Here is a 23,830-nt window from a genome sequence, read left to right on the forward strand (position 1 = left end):
ATCTATGACTTTATTTCAAAGTGTATATACAACTCTAAAAATGTTACTTAGGGATCTATGGCTGAATTTTCACATTTATTTCTACCCTTTAAAGGTTTGCTTTTAATTCTCCTCTTGTTCTATATTTCTTGTCTTTTGTGAAAGGTGGAATCATTAGTATGCAGCCAAATGAAGCACTTCCTTCACAACACTAAAAAACACAATTACACCAATAACAGGGATGCCCTTTCGGATCCTTTGATTACTCCGACATAATATATATCTCTTCCATTGGTCCAATCACTTTGGGATTACATCCCATACAACACACCAACATGGGCATTAGACTGAAAAGAATAACACTGTTAAGCTTGACTGTGCCATTGACACCTGTGCAAATCATTGTTATTATGTTATCAGTAAGTAACAGTGTCATATTGTGAACAAAGAAAACATTTTACAATACTAAAACCTAAAAAGCAGGAAACAAATCCACTGCCATTCCACCACTCAGTTATAACATATATCAGTTGCATCTGGTGGACTTAATTTCAATTTGTTGGTAGAACAATCACCATCTCAATTAACTGACAGATAAAAACATCTGATAAGCTTAGAACAAGCTCCTGCTCCTTTTTCTCACCATATATATGTGGGTTGATTGTGATCATTATACCTGTATGTTTCAACCTATCTCCTGACTGAAAGTGCTTGCTGGGCAGCAGCACCTGGTCCAATACTCTCCCTGTTGTACCCACCACTCTAGAAGGCTCAAACAGTCTGGACAAAGGTAGCATGCTCTATTTATTATGTTTTTAAATAAATGGGTTTCTTTACCAGATCCTTGCAAATGTTTTGATAGGTAATCTTCCTTAGACCATTTTAGTGCCGGATGCTAGAGTTGTTAAGGAAACACACAAACTCCGATAAGCATACACTTTGCAGGAGATCCGATTTTCAAATAAAATTGAGAACAGGAAGTTACTCATCAAGTGAAATTCAAATATAGCATCCAAAGCTGTATCCCAACGTGAATAACAATGAATGTGTCCTATTACAAGACAACTAGCACATAAAACGATTTTAAAGAGCCATTTAGTTCAGTTTTCATAACTATACCCACGTAAGGAATTCCAAGTTTATTGTTCTTCAATATCATCCCCATCTCAAAGAGATCAGAGGTAATGAAGATATGAGACGGATAGAGATGTCCAGTCAGTCCCAGGTTCAATCCTAGAGTTATGCTGAGTTACCTGACCTCATCTAGGCCAGAGGCCTGATTACAAATGAACACAAAGCAACCTGGGTTAGAGTGCAGAAAGTTGTCCTATGTTGCCACCCATTACACAATAATGTCCACAGGTGGTATGTGTATTGGGCAATAGGCAGAGTCAGGATCTGGCATGAGTGAGAATCTTTCACAGCCTTCCTGCACAAATGGCCAAGTTTCAGGTAAGAAGGGACCTATTGGGCAATTGACATCAATGGAACCACACCCTACAAGGGGGTTAACACTTTGAGCAAAGACAGTGAGAAAATCAGAACAGGAAAGGAAGTCAGGGTCTTATGAATGGCTTCGGACCACTGATCCTTTTTAAAATTACTTACATTTTATAACACATTTAACATAGTGAAGCGTGCCCAAGTGCTTACCAAGGGGAATATCAATAAAAACACTAAGCCAAAGAAGAGTTCACATATGACAAAATAAAAACTTGATCAAAGAGAAAGACGGCATACAGCTATTTCCACAACCACTGGATATCTCAAAACGCTTTACAGCCAATAGAGCAGTTTTTGAAGTGTATTCACTGCTCTAATGTAGGAAACCCAGCAGCCAATTTGTGCACAGTAAACTCCCACTAACAGCAATGTGATAATGACCAGATGTTTTTGTGATGTTGATTGAGGGGTAAATATTGACCATAACAACAGGAATAACTCCACTGCTCTTCTTCAAAATAGTGCCATAGAATATTTTGCATCCACCAGAGAAGGCAGACGGGGCATCGGTTTAATGCCTCATCAGAGAGATGAGGCAATGCAGCACTCCCTCAGTAATGCGATGGCGTGTCAGTCTTGATTTCTAAGCCCTGGTATGGGACTTGAAATCTAAACCGTGGGACTCAGAGGTGAGCATGCTACCAACTGAGCCACAGCTTACACTATAGGAGGCAGGTTTTAAGGAGCATCTTAAAAGGGGAGAGGTAGCAAGGAAGAGAGGTTTAGGACCTTGGCAGTTTTTAAAAAAAAAGTTGTTTTCAGAAGGGGAAACAACACTTCACCTGGTCTAATTCTTTGAATTCAGCTCTGCAGATTTCATTGAGCTGTTGTGCTTGCAGTAAAACATTAACATGTAATTTCAAAAGATTATTGCCACTGCTAATGTTGCCACTAATGTCTAAGCAAATTTGTTCCACTACAGATCAAATTGCAGAAAAGGGTCTGATGAAGGGTCATCAACCTGAAAAGTTAACTCTTTCTCTCTCCACAGATGCTGCCAGACCTGCTGAGTATTTCCAGTATTTTCTATTTTTAATTTCACATTGCCAGCGTTCACAGTATTTTGATTTTGCTGAAAAGATTTACCTGTTTAAAAAAGAAGTTGTCAATGCTGCAATACAACATGAGGCAGAAAGTTACAGGCAAATGAGATTATACAAGTAAAATATAAGAGGCCACTAAACTCCTGACCTCATTACAGCCTACATCCAAATATGGATTAAAGAACTGAACTCAAAAGGGGAGGTGAGAGTGACTGCCCTTGACATCAAGGAAGCATTTGACCAAGTGTGGTATCAAGGAGCCCGAGCAAAACAGAAGTCAATGGGAATCAAGGGGAAAACTCTCCACTTGTTGGAGTCATACTGAGCACAAGGAAGATGGTTGTGGTTGTTCGAGGTCAACCATCTCAGTCCTGGGGTATCACTGCAGGAGTTCTTCAGGGTAGTGATCTAGGCCCAACCATCTTCAGCTGCTTCATCAATGACCTTCCCTCCATCATAAAGTCAGGAATCAAGGTGTTCATTGATGATTGCACAATATTCAGCACCATTCACAACTCCTCAGATACTGAAGCAGTCCATGTCCAAATGAACAACAAGGCCTGGACAACATTCAGGCTTGGGCTGATAAGTGGCACAAGTGCCAGGCAATGACCATCTCCAAAAAGAGTGAATCCAACCATCTCCCCTTGACAGTCAATGGCATTAACATAACTATGTCCCCCCACTAACAACATCCTGGAGGTTACCATTGATCAGAATCTGAACTGGACCAGCCATATAAATACTGTGGCAGCAAGAGGTCAGAGACTGGGAATTATGCAATGGGTAACTCCCCTCCTGAATCTCCCAAAGCCTGTCCACCATCTACAAGGCACAAGTTAGGAGTGTGACGGAATACTCTCCACTTGCTGGATGAGTGCAATTCCAGCTACACTCAGGAAGCTTGAAACAATCCAGGATAAAGCAGCCTGCTTGATTGGCACTCCATCCACCACCTTAAACTTCCATCTATCACCAACACACAGTGGCAGCAGTGCGTACCATCTACAAGGTGCACTGCAGCAACTCACCAAGGCTCCTTCGACAGCACCTTCCAAACCCGCAACCTCTACCATCTAGAACGACAAGGGCAGTTGACACATGGAAACACCACCACCTGCAAGTTCCCCTCCAAGCCACACACCTTCCTGACTTGGAAATATATCGCCATTCCTGCACTGTCGCTGGGTCAAAATCCTGGAATTCCTTTCCTAACAGCACTGTGTGTGTACCTACACCACAGGGACTGCTGCGGTTCAAGAAGGCAGCTCACCACAACCTTCTCAAGAGCAATTAGAGAGGGGCAATAAATGCTGGCCTAGCCAGCGATGCCCACATCCTGTAAAAGCATACATTAAAAAAAAACTTGAGAAGTATCTCACGCGAAGTTTTAATTTTGGCTTTTACAGTAGTTATTTCTGTAACTATCTGACCGACAATTTTACCATCCCAACCCGGAAAAGTAATACACGCAATTGAATGCACTACTTTTCAGAAAACTATTAACCTTGGGTGTGGTGCATTTTATGTGCATTTAATATCAAAGCTAAACAAGCAATGTACACGTCCAAAAATGTAATTCGATCACCAGCGGGGGTGGCAAAAAAAAATATATAAGCAAGAGACGCTTATAAAAACGTTCCCCATTGCTTTAAGGGCTCAACCCTGCAAAGACAGTGTGCCTATACCTCTGCTCTGGGCTGTATGCATCCTCATCTGGCTACGTCCTCCCCACCCAGGCTCCCGTTTAGATAAACTGCCTCAGCCACTCACCATCTTTTTATCTGCTCCAATAACTCGCCGGGAAGTTAGCAGCAGTCAGCTGGCACAGTCTGTCAGATCCGCTCCTGCTAAACACCCACGACAGATCGAAGCCTTCAAGCAAAAATCCCGGACACTCCACAATTCTCCTCAGTTACTGGGCTTTCCGGATTAAGGGGGAGGAGGAGGAGGAGGGGGGGTGTGGAGAACAAAAAGGAAACGTCGAAGTCAAAAAATAAACAAACTTTTCTTCTTAAAAGCACTCATTTCTAACCTTGGTGAAAATTAGAAACAAAACACATTCTTTGCTTATTGAGGCGGTGGTGGGGAGGGGGGGAGAAATTCCTTCCATAAAAGGTTCCGGTTATTCACGGGCTACTTCAACAGAAAGGTTAACGAGTAAACAAATGAGCGTCCGCCAACTAAATGTCACAAATAAATCCAAAGAGAAAATAAAACAAACACAAAATGAGGGATCTTCAATGTGACAACATCCAGCCGCCGCTCGCGCTCCCCCGCGCCGCGCGCACACGCTCCCCATTGGCTCAGGCCCCGCGCGCGTCACAGCGGCGCCCCGACCATTGGCCGCCCTGGCCGCTCAGCTGCCCTCCGATTGGTCGCCGGCGGGTCTGCGCTGTAAACAAATGGTTACAGTGCGGCCCCCCGAACGGATACAAAGGAAGCGCGCGCCGGCCCAGGGCATCCTCAGGGCAAAGGGAGCAACTCAGAGCAAAGGAAGCAGCCCAGGGTAAAGGAAGCAATCTAGGGCAAAGGAAGCAGCCCAAAGCAAAGGGAGCAATCTAGGGCAAAGGAAGCAGCCCAGAGCAAAGGGAGCAATCCAGGGCAAAGGAAGCAGCCCAAAGCAAAGGGAACAATCCAGGGTAAAGGAAGCAGCCCAAAGCAAAGGGAACAACCCAGGGTAAAGGAAGCAGCCCAGAGCAAAGGGAGCAACCCAGGGTAAAGGAAGCAGCCCAGAGCAAAGGGAGCAATCCAGGGCAAAGGAAGCAGCCCAGAGCAAAGGGAGCAACCCAGGGCAAAGGAAGCAGCCCAGAGCAAAGGGAGCAATCCAGGGCAAAGTAAGCAGCCCAAAGCAAAGGGAGCAACCTAGAGCAAAACACAGGGGGGGAGTATCGGAGGAGAATTGAAAAGTGAGATGTGGACAGCTAGCATAAATGCAACCAGCCGGATAAAGCGGGGATTAAAGCAGAGCTGGGGTAGGGATGGGACACAGAGTCAGCATACTGCATAAGCGAAAGAACAGGTTCAGTCACGGGACCATGAATAAAGTCAAGGCAAAGATACTTGGAACTGTTCAGGTCATAGTCCTGAACGGTTAAAGTTCAGTCATTAGAGTAAGGGGTAAAACTAGATGCACACAAGTGTGGGTGTCCAGTCACCGTCAGGGCAATGGAATGGATTCTGTATAGTAAGAACGTAGTCGGGATATGATGCCACACTGTAAGTAGGAGAGAAAGAAAGACAACGGAAACAGAATCAGATGCGGCGTTGTCTGTATAAGGAGAAGAAACATAATGAAACGGAGACAATTCTTGGGGGGGGGGGGGGGGGAGACAGCAAAACATAAAGGACATTAGTACAGCAACGAAATCCTGGAGAAAATATTGACTGTTAACAATAAATGGGCAAATCCCTCGAGAAAACCTTTCACAAGAGTTCCCCAATCATTGGGCAGAAGAATTCAAATTTAGAATCGTCATAGCACAGCTAAGCAGCCACTTGGCCCATCCTGTCCATGCAGGTTCTCCTACGAACTGCCACTCCCCCGCCCTTTCCCTACATCCCTCCTTTTCAGATATTTAGAAAACTTACAGTATAGGAGACCAACAGGAGGCGGCAAATTCGCTGAAACTATCCCCTGCTCTGCCTCCACTGTGAAAAGTAAAAAACACGAGCTTGGCAAATGGCCATCATATTGTTCTATTATGATGGACATTCATTTTTATCCTCAGCATCTCAGATTCTTCATTTTTTAGAGTCCGAGGGTATGATTCCTTTAGCACCTCTGCCACTGTACAAGAGGATTGCGTCCTTAATTTCTTCAACCTCTCCTACTCCTGTGCAACATAGTTTCTTGAAAATCTGCTTAAGTTCATAGTGTTCCCAAGGCAACAAAAACATTTTACAACTTTGATTCTACTGCTTCAGTTATAAAGTATTTACAGTGCAGACACTCTGCCCAATCCTCTATTTAACCCCATCAACATATCATTCTATTCCTTTGCCCATGTGCTTATCTAGTTTCCCCTTGAATGCATCTATCCTACTTGCCTTAACTGCTTACTCCTTGTGGCAGAGTTCCTCATTTTAACCACTCTGGGTACAGAAGTTTCTCCTGAATTCCCAATTGGATTTATTAGTGATCATCTTATGTTTATGACCTCTGGTTCTGGTTTCACTGTCTACTCTATCAAACCCTTTAATAAACCTTGAAGAGCTCCAGTATTAGGTCATCCTTCTGTCATGTCTAAAGAAAAAAACCTTAGCCTGTACAATCTCTCCTGATGGGTATAATCTCCATTCTGATACTATTTTGGTAAATCTTCTTTCCACCTTCCCCTGTGCCCTTCATATCCATTTTATATTACGGAGACAAGAACAATTTGCAGTATTCCAAGTGTAATCTAACCAAAGTCTATTTTAATTTAACATAACTTCAGTTTTTTAATTTTATTCCCCTAGGAATGCGTTTGATTTCTGTATGGCCTTATTAAATGTTGTTACTTTTAGTGATGTGTACTTTTAAGTGAGAATTGAGATGGGTGGAATAAGGCGAGATACTTAAAAGTGCACCAGAGGAGTAGAGGCACAGACCAAGGTATTATTTGGTGACAAGAACCACGCCACCACCAGAGTCTGGGCAGAGCAAGTGGTAGAAAGTTTAGCCCAATGGAGAGGCTTTATTTAGTGTTGTCACCCCTCGGTCAGATTTCCATCAAGGTCATAAAATCAATGCAATCATCCACAATGAGCTCCTGGATGACAAGGGCCTTGTTAACAAACGGTCAAGCATTCTGGAGGGAGATGCAGAGAAGGACGGTGAATCACAGGCAGAGTCCATAGGGTCAATACTGGGAAGAGTGAATTGAACAGGAAAGAGATTTGTCAAGATTATTCCCCAGCAAGCACACTGCATGGGAAAGTCATGAGAGTAGGATGCAGCTGCTGCTCATAAGCAGGAAGTGGCGAGTGTCTCAATGGACCCTTCAAAGAGGGCAGCAAGCCTGGGACAGCATCAGGAATGTAGGAAAGTGAAGAAGCACGAAAAGTTGGAGTAAGGATTTGGGAGGACAGAGTACCCGAGAAGGAAGAAATGAATGATGGCAGAAGGGAGGAGTCTAGGAGGGGTAGTGTTAAAAAAAGTGAAAACAAAATGAAAGTAATAGTGATAGGCTCAGGTCCAAAGTGGCAGCTAAAATACGCACACTAATGGACATGGAAAACTCAAGCCAGGTTATGTAGCAATTATTGAGATACATATGTCCAGATAATAAATGGTAGCAAACAGCAAGTTACAATGATTTGGAATTGTTAAAAAAATTTGTTCATGGGATGCAGGTATCGCTGGCTAGACCAGCATTTATGCCCATTCCTAATTGCCCTCAAGATAGCTGTGGTGAGCCACCTTATTGAACCACTGCAGTCCATGTGTTGCAGGTACACCCTCAGTGCTGTTAGGAAGGGAATTCCAGGATTTTGACCCAGCGACAGTGAAGGGACGTGCATTACTTGGAGAGCTTACTGGTGGTGTTCCCATGCATTTGCTGCCCTTGTCCTTCTAGGTGGTAGAGGTCATGAGTTTGGAAAGTGCTGTCTAATGAGCCTTGGTAAGCTGCAGTGCTTCTTATAGATGGCGTCAGTGGTGAAAGGAATGAATGTTGGAACGCACCACCTGAAAAGCTAGTGGATCCATTTTTAATTGTCCTGTCCTAACAGCACCATGGGTGTACCTACCCCAGAAGGACTGCAGCGGTTCAAGGTGGCGGCTCACCATCACCTTCTCAAGGACAATCAGGGATGAGTAACAAAATGCTGGCCTTGCCAGTGATGATTTACATCCCATGAAAAAACATGAAAGAAATTAAATAGGAAATTGTAATAGGGAAACATACACTTGTAAAGGAGAAATTTGCAGTGTATAAGAGGAATGAAAATAACTGAATAGTTCTTTCAAATAGCCAAAGTGAGATAAATAGGCTCCTTCTGTGCTTTGATTCTACATATAAAGTAAATAAAGTGGGCTTCTACTCAAAATAGGTCAGTGAAGTATGGTGTAAGAGCTTTGCAGACAAAACTATAAAACAAACCAGAAACTTCGAAAGAGCTTTTCTATGAACTCTGGGATCGTAAAACGAATACTGATCAACTGCTCAAAGCAATTTTTTTGCTATGTTTAAAGCAAAGGAGATTTGCTGTAGATGAGAACCAAGGGTGCAGCCACTCACAAAATCCTCAATTGTAACAAAATGGGAAACAATTGACAGCATGCAATTTTCTTAAAAGGAGCAACGTGGCAGGTAACTTAGCCCTTAAGAATGATGGTCATATCCTTCTTGCATGCAGAGTTTGAATGGAGAGGAAATCCCACCCATGATGTCATTCTTTACAAAACTTCTCCCTAGACCAAAGATCAAAAATAAACATACCTGAAAATGAAATGCACACATTAAAATTTTAAACTTACCATTGGAAGTATCACCATCTTCATTCCGCCAGCTCCCATAACTTTGAGTTTCTCTGATCCTTTGCATTCTGTGGCATCTGCTACCTGTTTCAGTGACTAGATCCTAATGTAAGAGCTTGTCTAGTGTACTAGTATAATATTTTAATTGCTGTTAATCTTAATCTTTTACCTTCCCACAAAAAAAAGTGATAATTATAAACTTCAAATGCAAAGGACAGAATGACACAGATACACAACAGTCACATAGTAGTTGAAATTTTAAATAATTCTTTTAATTCTTGAATATATCCAACACAACCTTTTATTTACATATTAATGCCTATTAAACAAAAATGGCTGGGCAGATAGCATTGTTTATCTATTAAACAATAATTATAGTAAACAGCATTCTTGTTTGATGAAAAAAAATCCCGTTAGATTGCACAGGGTTTTGAAAGTGGTTTATGGTGGATCCCAACAGATGACCTGCTTGAATTTAAATTAAAAATGGTCAAACAACATTGCTAGACAGCTCGTTTCTAGTAAGTCAACTGATCAGTCTAGATTCAAACTCAATAACTTCCACGTGTGAGTTAGATGTGCAACTGAACAAGGACATATTACATTTAATGAACATATTGAAAAAATACTGGCATAATGTTTTTGAAAGGGATGGAAATCTTATAAGCTTATGAGAGATATTAGTATCACTTATACTCCTACTGCAAGCATTTTATGTTTAAAAACTGGAGAGGCAGCTTTGCCACATTTATTTTGGATCTTATTTACTATATTGTCATGAATGGAAATAATTTGCTGTTGGTATCAATTCCTGATCATTTGAGAGCACATTCTACACTCCTTTACATAATTAGCAGTTTCAGAACAGGCAAATTTTAATAAAAAGATCTGAGCAAGAACACCACTGTTGTATTTAGAACTATTTATTTTTACCATTGCACATCGGTTCATACAAATATTTCACTTTTAGTTTAGTCACTGGAATATATGAAAATGATCCTTTCTACTTCTTAAACACGTGGTGCAGAGAAGCCCTAAGAAGAAAAACGAAACAGACATTTTCTCCTCAACAGAGCCGAAGAAGGTAAGTTGCTTACAGGCCTCTGATGGCGTTTTTGAACTGGCTGCTCGCAGTTGCACAAGAGCAGCCCGGAATGAGAGTCCTCTGATCTTCCATTTGAGGAGGAAATATTTTATTTACACTGAGCATCACCCAATGGAATGAATGCGATCAACAATAGGAATAGTATTGGAAATCCACACCCTATCATTCCACGAAACAGCAGTTTACTCTTGTGCTGCTACACATGACTTACCACTGGAACTATATATATAAGATCGCAATGGAGAGGCAGCACAGGTTTAAACGGAATGTACTGGCTATAAAATTGAAGTGAAAGCCATCTTACTGTGAGGTAGTGGCCATATACTGTAAAAACTTAGTGTAACAGGAACAAGAGGAAATGGTTAAGTCATTGCTTCAAACAAATTTCATAACCCCAAGGAAATTAAACTATAAAATGGAGTACTGTAATAACTTAAGCCCATTAGTTACTAATGAAACAGGCATTGTAGAGTTCAACTGTGTTGAAGATGGCTTAACCATTTTCAAATTTGTCATTAGTAACTCGAACAATTTTAAAAAATCAAGTATCTTTAATATTTTCTCAAGTACTACATTGAAATCATGTGGAAAAATATTTAAACTTTCATAGTACTTTTCTTTGTTCAGCTTAATCTAAATTTTACAATTTGAAATGGAAGCTAAGCCTGCATCTCTATGCAAGTAACCATAATAAAAAAGTCTAATAAGGCACACAGTGGTAATTCATAAACTGCTATTCTGCAGATTTTAGTTCAGATAGCAATAATAAAGCACACATTAATTTATTCCAGATTAAAATATTTAGAGGTAGAAATCTGATATATCACCCAACAAGAAAAAGGACCTGCATTTATATAGTGCCTTTCACAATCTCAAGATGTTGCAAATCATCTTACAGCCACTGAAGTGCTTGTGAAATGTAGTCACAGCCGTAATTTATTGGTCAGATATTATAGAAACCCACACAATTTTCCTTTTTATTGATTTCAATGGAAATTAGAATTGGGTAGTTTCCCAATTCTGCAGCCTTTCTGCAATACCAGTTTAATGCCCTGGCTTCAAGTTGAAAGTCTAATGCTTTCAGAATACTCTTCGGGACCAGAAATTACAATGACCAAAGCAGCCTACATACATGGTGGTAGTGCACCTGACTTTCATTGAAATGGTTACAGGTTCAAAAGTCAGCAATGCCAGGCACTCTTGCTCAACTATCACTTATTTGGACTGCATCTTTTTGACAGCCATTTAAATGCAAGCTAGCTTGCAAAGACAAATGGTGCCAGGAAGGATTTGAAAGTTTAGATAATCATTTCAATACATATTGTTGCAGGCACAAATGGTTCTATACTAGGAGATGTTTCCACAGCTATAACTATTACAAAAATTAAACAAGACTCACAGTATTCTATATTCTCCCTTCAGATAAATCATAATCAGTCTTATCTAACGGAGTCAATTACAAACATGCATTTGGAACATCTTCAGAAGAAACTTGTCAGTGCCACATTTTATTCAAGTAAAAATTCACTCCTGCTTTGTTTTATTATACCAATGCATGGATCGTCTTACAGCCAATTCCCAGTTCTCTATGGTGGGTTTATAGTGATGTAACACAGCCTGAGGTTTGAAAGTCTTTTCCACAGATCTAATAGTCTTCAATTCTTCCCTGCTGCCCCAGTACCCTGCAACAAAATTAAACATTTCTTTTACTTATTAACATATACAAAAATCTGAGAGATTTATTTTTAAACCACAGTCCATGGATCTTCCAAGATTTTGTAACAGAATAATAAGATATTAATATAGTTAATGTTTCAAGTCCAATATGACTTCTTCAGAACTTGAGTTCTAAAGAAGTGTCACGTTGGACTCAAACATTAACGCTGTTTCTCTCTCCGCAGATGCTGCCAGACTGGCTGAGATTTTCCAGCACGGTGTTTTTATTTCATATCTCCAGTATTCGCAGTATTTTGCTTTTATTTTAGTAAGAGACTAATTTGCATCCCTGATTCCCCACTGTCTATAATTTTAGTCTTTTTTTAAATTCATTTACGGGATGCGGACGTCACTGGCTAGGCCAACATTTATTGCCCATCCCTAATTGCCCTCGAAGAGGTGGTGGCGAGCTGCCTTCTTGAACCGCTGCAGTCCACGTGGTGTAAAGTACACCCACAGTGATGTTAGGGAGGGAAGGATTAAGAGCATTATTATAGGACTAAAAAAAATCAGATTAAAGTGATTCTCGAGCATATTCAGTCTAGACCTGTTGATGGAGACCTGGAAAAAGTGTGCCCAGCTACTGACTTGGTAACAGATTGGTACATGACTTGGAAAAGATACAATGATGCTGAAGAAAGTCAATAGATTAAAAATAGGGAGGAGGGACGCAGGGAAACATTTAAGTAGATAAATTTAAGGGGTGACAAGATACTTATTCACTTGAATGACATTTGTTTTCAAATGCTAATAAAGGAATTCCTCTAATCGAATATAATATCAGTCAAATTTTACTGTCACATTAAGAACTCACAACAGAAGGCCATGTTACAAATAAACTTTGATTTCTGAAAATAATTGACAACATTTTATATAACAAAATAGCATACTAAAAAGTTCATTATTTTCGACATACCAATTGCAAGGCCAGCTAAAAAGGCTGCCCCTAGACTCGACATATCCACGCGTTTAGGTTTCTCAATATCACAGATAAACAAGTCTGTGGTAAGCTGCATGACAAACTCGTTGTTGCATATACCACCATCCGCCCTGTACACAACAAAACAAAACAGTTCATTAGCACCAAAGACATAAACAAGTAACAGAATCCATATTTTGTCAGGTAAAACTCAGCAAACAACCAGCCATACCAGCAAAAAACGTAATCTATTCAACATTTTAAATCAAAAACTGGATATTTTCTCCATTGCTATCTGCAATTTTCACTGGTTAATTATAAAATGCAGCATTCCAATCGTGCAAAATACATACTGTAAACCAGTGTTCTGATATTCAATAGCACATACCTGACACATGTAATCGGGATGTGGATTTCTCTCAGCATTGTGTCATAAAGTTGTTTATTCCTAAATGAAACAAAACATAAATTGTCAAAAATATTAAAATACAAGATGTCAAGGGAGAGAATTGCATACACTTTAATGTATAAGTGCAATTGTTGCAAATTTATGAATTTTATTCATTTTGTTTTAGAGTTCAGGCGGATTCTGCTGCTCAGGAGATCAACAGGCACAATACACATTCACTGCGAATTATCAGCAGTACATATTAAAAACAGTAGATTCAAATTGTGTGTGATTTAAAGGCCACTATTGATTAATGTAATGTCATGCAGCTAGTGTTAATAAATTGGGGAACAGTCGCATTGGTTCATATTGACTGACTCTTTTATGCTTCACATCACTCCAGCGCCATTAGCTGTTGTGATCTATAAAATTGCCAACCAGTAACTGTCGCAAAAACTATGTTAAATTCGGTGAGCAGATTATTATAAGTGGGTTGGGGGACTTTCAATCCTAAAGTCTACAAGGGAAAGTTACAGAAAATCAAAGATTGCGGAGGACAAAAGCTCATGCTCTGAAGAAGTCATACGGACTCAAAACATTAACTCTGTTTCTCTCTCCACAGATACTATCAGGCCTGCTGAGTTTTTCCAGCATTTTCTGTTTTTATTGCTGAGGGCAAGGTTTGCTTGCATGAATGCTGCAAAATTAACAGAAAAGTTATATAAAAACCCCAAATTGCGGCAAATGATCTACAAAGTAGGCCAACATGAGTTCACCCTTACAATTGCCAACTTCCCCTGGGAATTCTATGGGAGGAAGATGAGTCACCTTGTGTAGTGGCAATGGCAGAGTTCAAAGAGTAGGATGCACCAGAAACCTAAAAATAGACAGGTACACCAAAGAAGGAGGAGTCCTGGTAATCTTACTGAAGTGCACTGATTTTAATTCTACACTATGTGCTTCCACAGTGGCTATTGTGGAGATTTTATTTTTACTTTTCCCTATTTTCTTCTTCTTCTAATGTACTTCACAATCCTTGTTTAGAAAGCATGGCTGTTAGAGCCACAGGAACTCGCCATAACAAGCACTGGTGCTCATTGAGTAGTGGCTAGATGTACACTTCTATTGGACAGCTTGTGCCAGGCCAACTGTTTCTCTTCCCAGAAATGTAGTTCACCATAATGCAATGCTTCAGCAAGTATACTGGCCATAACTGGCAATACGCAGCCACAGAAGACAGGTTCAGCTTACAGTTCTTAGGCTTTGAAATTACTGTCAGCAGTTAGCCATGGCACTTGGGCATGACTGTAACTGAGAATGTGTAAAAGTAAAATCCAGCAGCATGGGAAAAAAAGCTAGAAGATTTATTCAAAACATGAGAAGTAAATTGCCATCTATGGGCTCAGTTTCAGTGAATAACTTGGACAAGTCTAACACCCTCTAAATTCCACTAATATACGCTATAGGCTAAATACAGCAGTTTGGCTGAATACGGAAATAGTACTACTTCCCCCATTTAAGCGCATATTATAATATTCAAACAAATACACATATTGCTTCTTATCCACACACCTGAAGGCTATGGATTCCAGTATTGCTCGTACTAGATGAATTTTGGTCGTTGAAGGTTTCAGTCCCATAAATGACGCACAAGCATTAGGATCATTTAAAGGAGCCTGACCAAAGGAAAACATTTTTATTTCATTAACAGCAATATATAGTTCAACTGTGTACATAAAGTATCTTGGGTTATCAAGTTTAAAAAAAAACATGACTTACAGAGGACAGTGAGAGGCAGCGTAAAAGAAAGGAGGAAAATTATGTCTTTTTGTAAAAGTTGTAATTTCTATAATTTACAGGGTGGGTCAGTTTAAAATGTTATGCATTCTTACACATATGGTGTTTAAAGAGAATTAAGGCGGTTTCATATACACAATCCACAAAATAAATAGTTGTCAGCAGTCAGTTCATAGCTAGTTGCGTGAATTATAATGAAGTATATGTTTCAGTGGTAGTGTAGACTGCAAAGCAATGCTCTACATTAAGTTAGTGGGTAAATGCGTTACTTGATATGGCACTGAGCCATACAAAGCAAGGTAGGTCTCAGATTTGACTATTGGTCTGCGTCAAGCTCAGCCAGGACAACATTTGGGCCAGCACAATAGGTTCATTGTTCACATGCTAGTAAGGGAAGGGAAAGGAACAAAAAGTACAGTGGGGTTTTTACTCCTGTTCAATATCTAGTTCCTCTGCTGACATGCATACATGTGGACATCAAACCAGATGGCCACTATGCCCCCAAACATCAAATTGCAAACTGATGATGTCTATGCTCATGCATGACAAATAGGCAATTGTTGAAGTAATAGAGGGCACTTGGCACTTTTAGATTCACTCCTTCAAAGTGAGAAAGTTTGAGAAGGAATAAAAAATGGTTGAAAACTAGATCCAGTAGGCATGCAAAGCTAGCACTGTAACCTACAAACCTATTGAATGATATAAACTTTGTACAACTAATATCAAATAGACTTAAAAATCAGGAGTTAAAATTGAAAGCACTAAATGTCTCAAAATAATTTAATATTCTGCGTAAATTACATGTTTATTTCAGATTATAAATTCACTTAAAAGTTAACATATGAAACTGATTTCAATTTCACATCGGATATGAACATGGGAAATTGGGCCAACTGAGTAACTGCCAAAAAGAAACAAAACTCTTTCTGTAGCACATCCACAAAATTAATATATGGCTATCATTGAAACTCTCCGCCACTGGAAAAAAAACTTCTGCAATTTTTCTTATTTTCATCTTTTACAACTCAAAAATGCAGCTCAAAGAAGTCAATCATTAATCAGTTTTAGTTTTAAATCACTAAAATTCACCATCACTAAGAAATGCCAGCTATTTGATAAGACGATCACAGTTAGTAAATTAATGATTCTTTGATTCTGAACTTATCTCTCAATATAGATTGACCATCTACAATAGTTTGGATGGGGAAAACTTGAATTTCTTGAATGTGGCATTTGGATGCTAGGATGCAAGGCAAGCATAATTCTTAAACTTCCATTATAGACTGTAATTATTCTTAATAAAATTTGTAGGCTGCTGATAAGATCACCTTTCTCTTTCCATTCATTTGGAGCATCATGTCCTCATTAGCAAATACTAAACAGAAACCCCTTCAATTCATTTAGAATCATTACTATAGAGTCCCATCAGCGATTAGAGGGACTATCGTTAGTGTGCAAAACAGTTGAGAATCATCCTTCCTGCCAACAGGAAATACATAAACCTACCAATTGGCCTATGGCTTAAAAAAAAAATTGTTACCAATTTTCTCTCCTCCACTCCAGTAAGAGTGAAATCGTTGCTGAAGTAATGGTGGATATACACCATTTACTCCTGACTACCATGCCCAAGTTGTTTTTTTAAAAAATTCATTCATGGGATATGGGCATCACAGGCTAGGCCAGTATTTATTGCCTATTCCTAATTGTCCTTGTTCAGAGGGCATTTTTAAGAGTCAACCACATTAGAGTGGTTAGAGTAACCATTAGCGGTAAGAGTAACCAATATTCATGCAAAAACGTCCATCATGACGGTCAACAGGCTATTCATCAAAATGAGCAGAACATTCAAGCTATGGTTGATGTTGATGGGTAGGTAATAAATAACTGTTAGCATCTACTTGGCATGTACCATGAGGTGGGTGCCAGGTTTCAGTCTGGCTACCAGGAAGAAGTGCTAACTATTCCATTATAAGAGATGAGGCAAATAAGATGTCCAGTTTGCATGGTGCAGAATTACTCATTCCTCAAAGGGTTAAAACACTCTCAAATTAATAGCAGAGCTCCCATAACATTGTTTATAGATAGTTTTAGGTCTGGATATTAAGCTGCTAACCTGGTTGTGCATTTATGATCACTGTTGTAAGCAGGCAGTGCCAGGTATTGTAGCTACTTGCTGAGATCACAAAGCTTCTAAGTAATTATCAGTAAGCATTTTGCTTGATAAAGAAATTCAGATTGCGAACAGGCTGGTGAATTTTAGCCTGAAGTTCAGAAGGACTCAGCATCTCGTCTCTGTCATTTAGACCCATAGATGTTTAGGTCTGGATATTAAGCTGCTAACCTGGTTGTGCATTTATGATCACTGTTGTAAGCAGGCAATGCCAGGTATTGTAGCTACTTGCTGAGATCACAAAGCTTCTAAGTAATTATCAGTAAGCATTTTGCTTGATAAAGAAATTCAGATTGCGAACAGGCTGGTGAATTTTAGCCTGAAGTTCAGAAGGACTCAGCATCTCGTCTCTGTCATTTAGACACATAGATTTAAAAAAATCTAAACAAACATTTTCAAGTGTAATTATTAGGGTAGTCAAAACGTTTTGAAAATGTAGGAAGTCGACAAGGAAATGTTTGTTTTTGGTAGTTTTTCACCATATACATTCAACAGGACTGGCTTTTATTGTTTTAAAGATTGTTGGTTAAAGTTTGTATGTTAGCAAATCAAATGCAAGAAATTTGCTTGCAATAAATGTGTCAATATTTAAGTACAAAACACTTAAATCTCTCTATACATAGAAGAGAGGGGGAAGTGCACACACAACTGGCATTTGCATAACGCCTCTTAACATAGAAAAACATTCCAATGGACGTCACAGAAATATAAAACAGATGGACGTTGAAATAAAGTGGGAAATAGTCGATTGGGTAATGAAAAGTTTGGTTAAAGGGATGTGCTTTAAGGAGGATCTTAACAGGAGATGGAGAGGCATTAGGGTTTAGGGAAGGAATGACATGGTGTGGGGGCTAGTTGGCTGAAGGCTTGGTTGCTTATGGTTAGGCAAAAAGAGGCAAATAAACAAAAAGGAAAACTAGAGATCAAAGTGTTGAGGGGACAATCAAGGAGATAAAATTACCATTTTAAACTTGATAGAAAGGACATGTATAATGGTATATTTCTGGAAAATCCATTTTAAAATCATTGCTGGAAAATCCATTTTAAAATCATTGCACAATGAAAAAGGTCAATTAACTCTTACCTAGTGATCTTCTAAAGGGGATTGCTCAGCTCAGAATCTCTCAATGAAACTGAGCACTACGGTGTCCATTATCTACTATTATTAGTTTCAGCTCTTTGTTTCTTCTCCATCCTTTTCCAACTCCGGACCTCACTAAGTTTTATTTTTAATGGAACATATTCATATAAAATCAGCAAATTGCAGTCAAGTTGTGAGATTGGGATGGTGTTACATATATAGAGTGAAATCTGTGGTTTCAATGGTTGCATTTTTTTTTTAGAGACAGACCCTAACTGAAAAGGGAAACTGAGAAAGGAAACGGAACCTTCCAGTTTCTAAGGAAACTAAGGCCCAGGTTTTCGCCCCCAGGTCAGGTTCACCGAGTTGGGAGATTTCCCAGCTCGGCAAACCCAACTTTATAAATGGCCGCCTGTAGGTGGGATTTTCATGGCCAGGGTGGGGGGGGAGTTGCTGGTGGTGCGCTGAAAAACGTGTCAGGGCGGGCGTCCCAAGAATGACTGTAGAGACTGCTGGGTACGGAGGCAGGGTGGACGCAAGGCCTGCCTCTAAGCTTCAGCACTGTGTAGAAATAAACAATTATAATAATAACCAAAAGCATCCCTCCAGCACTCACCCCTCATCACCCCCACACTCCATATGCTCCATCCATGCCAACTTATGCCAAATCATGTCCCCCACGCACCTCCCATTGCCCCTCACATTCCTATGCCAACTTAGTGCCCCTCTGCTCACACCCATTGCCCCTCACATTCCTATGCCAACTTAGTGCCCCTCTACTCACACCCATTGCCCCATGCCAACTTAGTGCCAAGTCATGCAAACCCTTGCCCCACCCACCCATCACCCTTTGCCCTTACCTGCTCCATGCCAACTCATCTAGTATCTTTGGACAGTTCCTCGACAGCTTTGACACTTCCTGGGTAGCTTTGACATCCTGGACATCTCCCTAACATTTCCTTCATAGCTGGACAGCTCTTTTCCAGCTTGACAGTTCTAATGAGTTTGTACAGAATAAGTGCAGAATAAAGGACTTTATGACTGAGTTTGATGACCCATATGCTGAGTAGACTGCCGTGCCAATTCTTAAGATCTGTCCTAGTTGTATCTGCCATTTAATGTGAAATTTATTATTTATAATTGACTGCAACTAGCCTCTTATTTATGTTGATTATGAGTTTGAGAGTATAGATGATTAACTAAGGTAGTATTTGGTGTTTGCTTTGGCTCTTGTATAGTATTTTGTTTTAAACCATGAAATCCTGTGGCTTCATTCTTTCAGTAAGTAACTGGGATTTCCAATTTCTTCTATCTTTAAAAGAAAGTTACAATCTCATAGAGACCAGTAACAATAAACATTTGTGGCACTATTGTAATGAGATAGTGGTCTGGATTTTATGCTCCCCCTCCAGCAGATTAAGGATGGGGGGGCAGGGGATGGAGGTACGTAAAAGCTAGATGGTGGTCTGCCTACCACCCACGCCTGCCCCCACCATAATTATACCAGTGATGGGTATGGTGTCAGGAGCCTGCCTGCCAGTGGTCCAATTGTGTAATTAATGCCCATTTAACGCCCTCATCCCACTGCTGCAGGGATTTAACAAGTAGAAGGAGAGGCCCACACCCAGGGGCTAACCTGGCAGGTTTCCCTGTATGGGCTGGTGGTGGGCGGGGATCGGCTCCTCCTTAATGGGCCCCTGGCCCATTGGAGGTCAACACCCCTCCCCCCATCCAAAATGTTTCCACCCGTTCCTCTTCTACTAGAGCGCTTCCTGCCTCTGATAGGCTGGTAACTCTGAGGTGGGCCTTCCTGTTCCTGAGGGGCAGAAATGCCACCCCAAGTCAACAGCCAATCGGCCATTAAATGGCTACATGGCAGCTGATCTGCTGGACACTCTCCCCGCTGACTTTTTAGCCGGGTGGTGGGGGGGGAGGAACCATAGCATGACATAAATTCCAACCAGTATCTTTAAGCTAGTTTGGACACTGTTTATCACATTCTGTATCACAAAGTATTGTTCCACGCCTCTGAATGAATGTATTTCTGGCAATACTTTGCACTAGCACACTAAGGCAGAAATTACATGACAAACTGAGGCCAATTCCTCCACAAGCTGAATGGACAAGAGACAAAAGGTTAAAAGCAAAACCCTTTAGAGTTTGTTTAAGAAGCGCCTAAAACACCAGAACTAAGAAGTTACTTGTCACAAATGCTTCATTATTTTGTAACATGTTGGCCTTATGACTCAATTTTTATGTATTCTCAGGATGCAGGTAACAATGACAAGGCCACATTTATTATGTCCCTATTTGACCCGAGAAAGTAGGCCTTCCAACTGAATCACTGCAGTGTTTCTGCTGATGGTGCTCCTACAATGGTGTCTAATAGGAAATTTCAGGATTTTGACCTAATGAGGGTGAAGGAACAGTGATGCATATGCAAGTCACAGTGAGAGATAGAGGAGAACATAGAGGTGATGGTATTCCCATGACATTGTAATTATCATGTGTGGCCTGCTACCAAGTCACATGGACTGGAAAGCTTCGATGTTTGATTTTTGTTCTGGCCTTCCAACTTTTTCCTGTTCGTCACATGGAGAACTTCAAAACCTTCACTCTGCAGATGTCCAAGAACGAACAGCTGAGAACAAGGATCCACTGTGTAGAAGTTTGCAAGCATGAACCCCTGTCCTAATACTTTACACTACTGGACGTTAGGTCTCCAAAGTGTCAACATATTGTACAGATTATTAGCTGTTATATTTATTACTATATTAGTTACATTTAAAGTGTAACTTGAAGAAGCTGGACTTTTGTTTACTATAGTGTTGGTATGTTCATTACCCTAAACAGCAGTGAAACTAATAGAACTTTAATAGTTCCATGTAATTGTACATTTAAACAACTTCAAGAATAAAGAGAAAATTGCTCCAAACATTGTCTGCCACTGGAAATTACATCACACTAATCAGGTTGAAGCTGCTGCAGCTTTACATAAAAGCAGTATAGGATAGGCAGAGTGTTGATGCATCAATGTACTGCATCGCAGTGTGCTAGAACATGTATTCATTCCTGTTAGGATCTAGTTTTAGCCATGCTAAATCAAGCAAAGGTTTGAGGAAGGCAGAATCATGCAAGTTAGAAGTAACGTCCGTTGTCCTACTGAATGCATCAAAATTGAGGGAATCAGATGTCAAAGCTAAGGAGCTAAAAACATAATTGCATTGCTAGTTTCAGATGCAGTGTAAGGATGACTACCCTTCTGAAATCAGCCATTAGATTAAAAAAAAACACAAGTGCCATACTCACCCAAGAGAAAATTCTAGTGCAAGTTGTTAATTGTACAGTATTTAAATTAATCACAAACATTTTGGAATTGCTGTAGGAAAAAAAAGGTACAACTTATCTGTGGGCATTTACCTGTAATCCACTGAATGATGGGACAAAGTATACGCCATCTGAATTTTGCACTTCCTGCGCCATCTTTTCAGTTTCAGCAACATCAGAGAATAAACCTGGAAAGATACGAAGGTCTAATGAAGGAGGGTGGATTGGGTGGCTCAGTAGGTTACAAAATGTTGTCATTTAATTCAGTCTAGAATCCAGTCTTGAGTGACTGGAAAAATATGCTCGTCACAACATGAAAATGAAGTTGAACAGATTCTTTACAGTCCTATAGCAAAAAATCTAATTGTAATAATCTTACTCAGATAGCATAAGAACAAAAGACTGTGGATGCCAGAACAATTGGACATTTTAAGACTGAGATTTTTGTTAAGTAAGAGATATGGAGCAAAGGCAGATAAATAGAGTTGAAGTACAGATCAGCTATGGCCTAATTAAATTACTGAGTGGACTTGAGGGTCTGAATGGGCTACTGCAGTTCCTAATATTTCTAGAAGGATATTGGGGAAGAGGTAAATCATGAAAAGGTTCCAAGTGAGATGAGATGTAATAAATCAAAGGAAAGTTTTAAACAAACTAATTAATCTAAAGGAGGGTGAAAGATATAGTGCTAGACCAGACTGGATACATCGCAAGATTTTTAGGAAAACAGGAAAAGAAATAGTGGAGAACCTAGAAATTAAATTTCAGAGTTCTATTGTTATATGGGCAGACACATGGCAAATGCAGTTCAACGTGGTGAAATGTGAAGTTATGCACTTTGGGATCACTTCCTATAGGGAGGCAGTAACTTTACTCCAAATGGCACAATTTTGAAAAGTATAGATTAGCAGAAACACCTTGGTCTCCATATACACAAATGCTGGTGGCAGGACAAGTTGATAAGATACTTAAAAACACTATATGGGTTGCATGGGTTTATAAATATTGGCATAGATTATAAAAGCAAAGAGATCATGCTAGAACAGTATAAATCACTAGTTAGGCCTCAGCTGGAGTAATGTGGACAATTCTGGGCACCAAACTTCGGGAAAAGCATAAAGGCCTTAGAAAGGGTGCAGAAGACATTTATCAGGAGGCTATGAGGAGAGGTTGGAAAAATTAGGGCTGTTCTCTTTGGATTAAGAGGTGACCTATTAGAGTAGAGAGAGAAGAGTGAGAACAATTATTTCCTCAAATGAGTGGATCAATAAACAAAGGTCACAGATTCAAAATCATTGGCAAAAGATAATGAATGGGGAAAATGCAGAGAATATGGTGTACATGGACTTTATTGCCACCAACACACAAAAACCCATGAATGAATAATAAAAAAGACATTTGGGGGTTGGAGATATTAAAAAAAACATTAAACGCAGCATTCCAGATCTATAAAGGCATAAAAAATTAATGCTATAACAGGTTTTATCGATATAAAAGTCAGCATATAATAATGAAGCTAAATAAAACCTTTAAGACCGTAGCTGGAAAACTGGGGCTTTACAGCATAGAAAAGGCAATGAAGATAGTTCATTGCAGATTCACCAGCACGATACTTGGTATGAAGACAGCAAAATATAATGAATGCCTTGAAAAATCGGGGTTGTTTTTGTTGAAGTGGTGAGATTTTGTAGAAATGGAGTAGAAACAATGGCTGAGGGATCTAGAATTGAGGGGTCAAAACACAGTAGCCATGTTCTTCAAGGATTAATTTGGCTCACTTGGTAGCAATCATGAGTTGTGGACTTAAGCCCCACTACATTTTTCAACATCGTCAGCATAGTACTGATAGAGTGCTGCAGCGTCAGTAGTTCAGTCTTTAGAACAACTGAAGACCCATTTGTCTGCTCAGTTGGATGTAAAATATCACACAGTGCTACTCGAAGAGGAGAAGGGAATTCTCAAAATATCCACGTCAACCTTCCTCCCTCAAACACCAAGGACAGGTTATCTGGTCACTGATTTGTCATTTGTAAGAACTTGTGCACAACCAAGTTGTCACATATGCCTACATGTGATTGACTGTACTGCAAAAATAATCCATTGTTGAGGAAGTGCTTTGGGGCATCTTGAGAATTAAGAACATAATTGCAAACATGTTTTTTTTTCCCAGTTGAACAAAATAATTGAGGCTGTAGAAAGGGATCACAGTCCTGCATTTAATTCTTGCAAAACGAGAATTGGAAATGCTTGATAACAATAGTGGATAATAAAACAGGGAAACGAAGGAAGGATGGAATTCCATTTCCCGACACATGCATTACTTAATCGAAAAACAGAAT

The 23,830-nt window shown here is 39.9% G+C and overlaps 2 protein-coding genes across 7 annotated transcripts in view; both read right to left on the minus strand.

Moving 5' to 3' along the window:
- The window catches only part of LOC144693948 (transcription factor Dp-2-like), a 217,571-nt gene extending 212,754 nt beyond the window's left edge, over nt 1-4,817 (minus strand). For 2 of the 5 annotated variants that reach the window (XM_078564212.1, XM_078564209.1), the window contains exon 1: nt 4,299-4,817. The gene's annotated coding sequence lies outside the window, so the exon portion shown is untranslated. Of the gene's footprint in view, nt 1-3,556; nt 3,576-4,298 lie in introns of those variants that run through there. The other 3 variants (XM_078564214.1, XM_078564215.1, XM_078564210.1) reach the window with 3 other exon arrangements.
- Nucleotides 4,818-9,895: 5,078 nt separating this feature from the next.
- gk5 (glycerol kinase 5) overlaps nt 9,896-23,830 on the minus strand; it is a 91,424-nt gene continuing 77,489 nt past the window's right edge. For both annotated transcript variants that reach the window (XM_078564207.1, XM_078564208.1), the window contains 5 exons: nt 21,585-21,679; nt 14,689-14,792; nt 13,117-13,176; nt 12,726-12,859; nt 9,896-11,775 (listed from right to left, as the gene is read on the minus strand). In XM_078564207.1, the coding sequence (XP_078420333.1) occupies nt 11,618-11,775; nt 12,726-12,859; nt 13,117-13,176; nt 14,689-14,792; nt 21,585-21,679 (551 nt within the window). In that variant the 3' untranslated portion in view covers nt 9,896-11,617. The remainder of the gene's footprint in view (nt 11,776-12,725; nt 12,860-13,116; nt 13,177-14,688; nt 14,793-21,584; nt 21,680-23,830) is intronic.

This window comes from Cetorhinus maximus, chromosome 19 (assembly GCF_964194155.1).
Source record: "Cetorhinus maximus chromosome 19, sCetMax3.hap1.1, whole genome shotgun sequence".
Taxonomy (NCBI): Eukaryota; Metazoa; Chordata; class Chondrichthyes; order Lamniformes; family Cetorhinidae; genus Cetorhinus; species Cetorhinus maximus.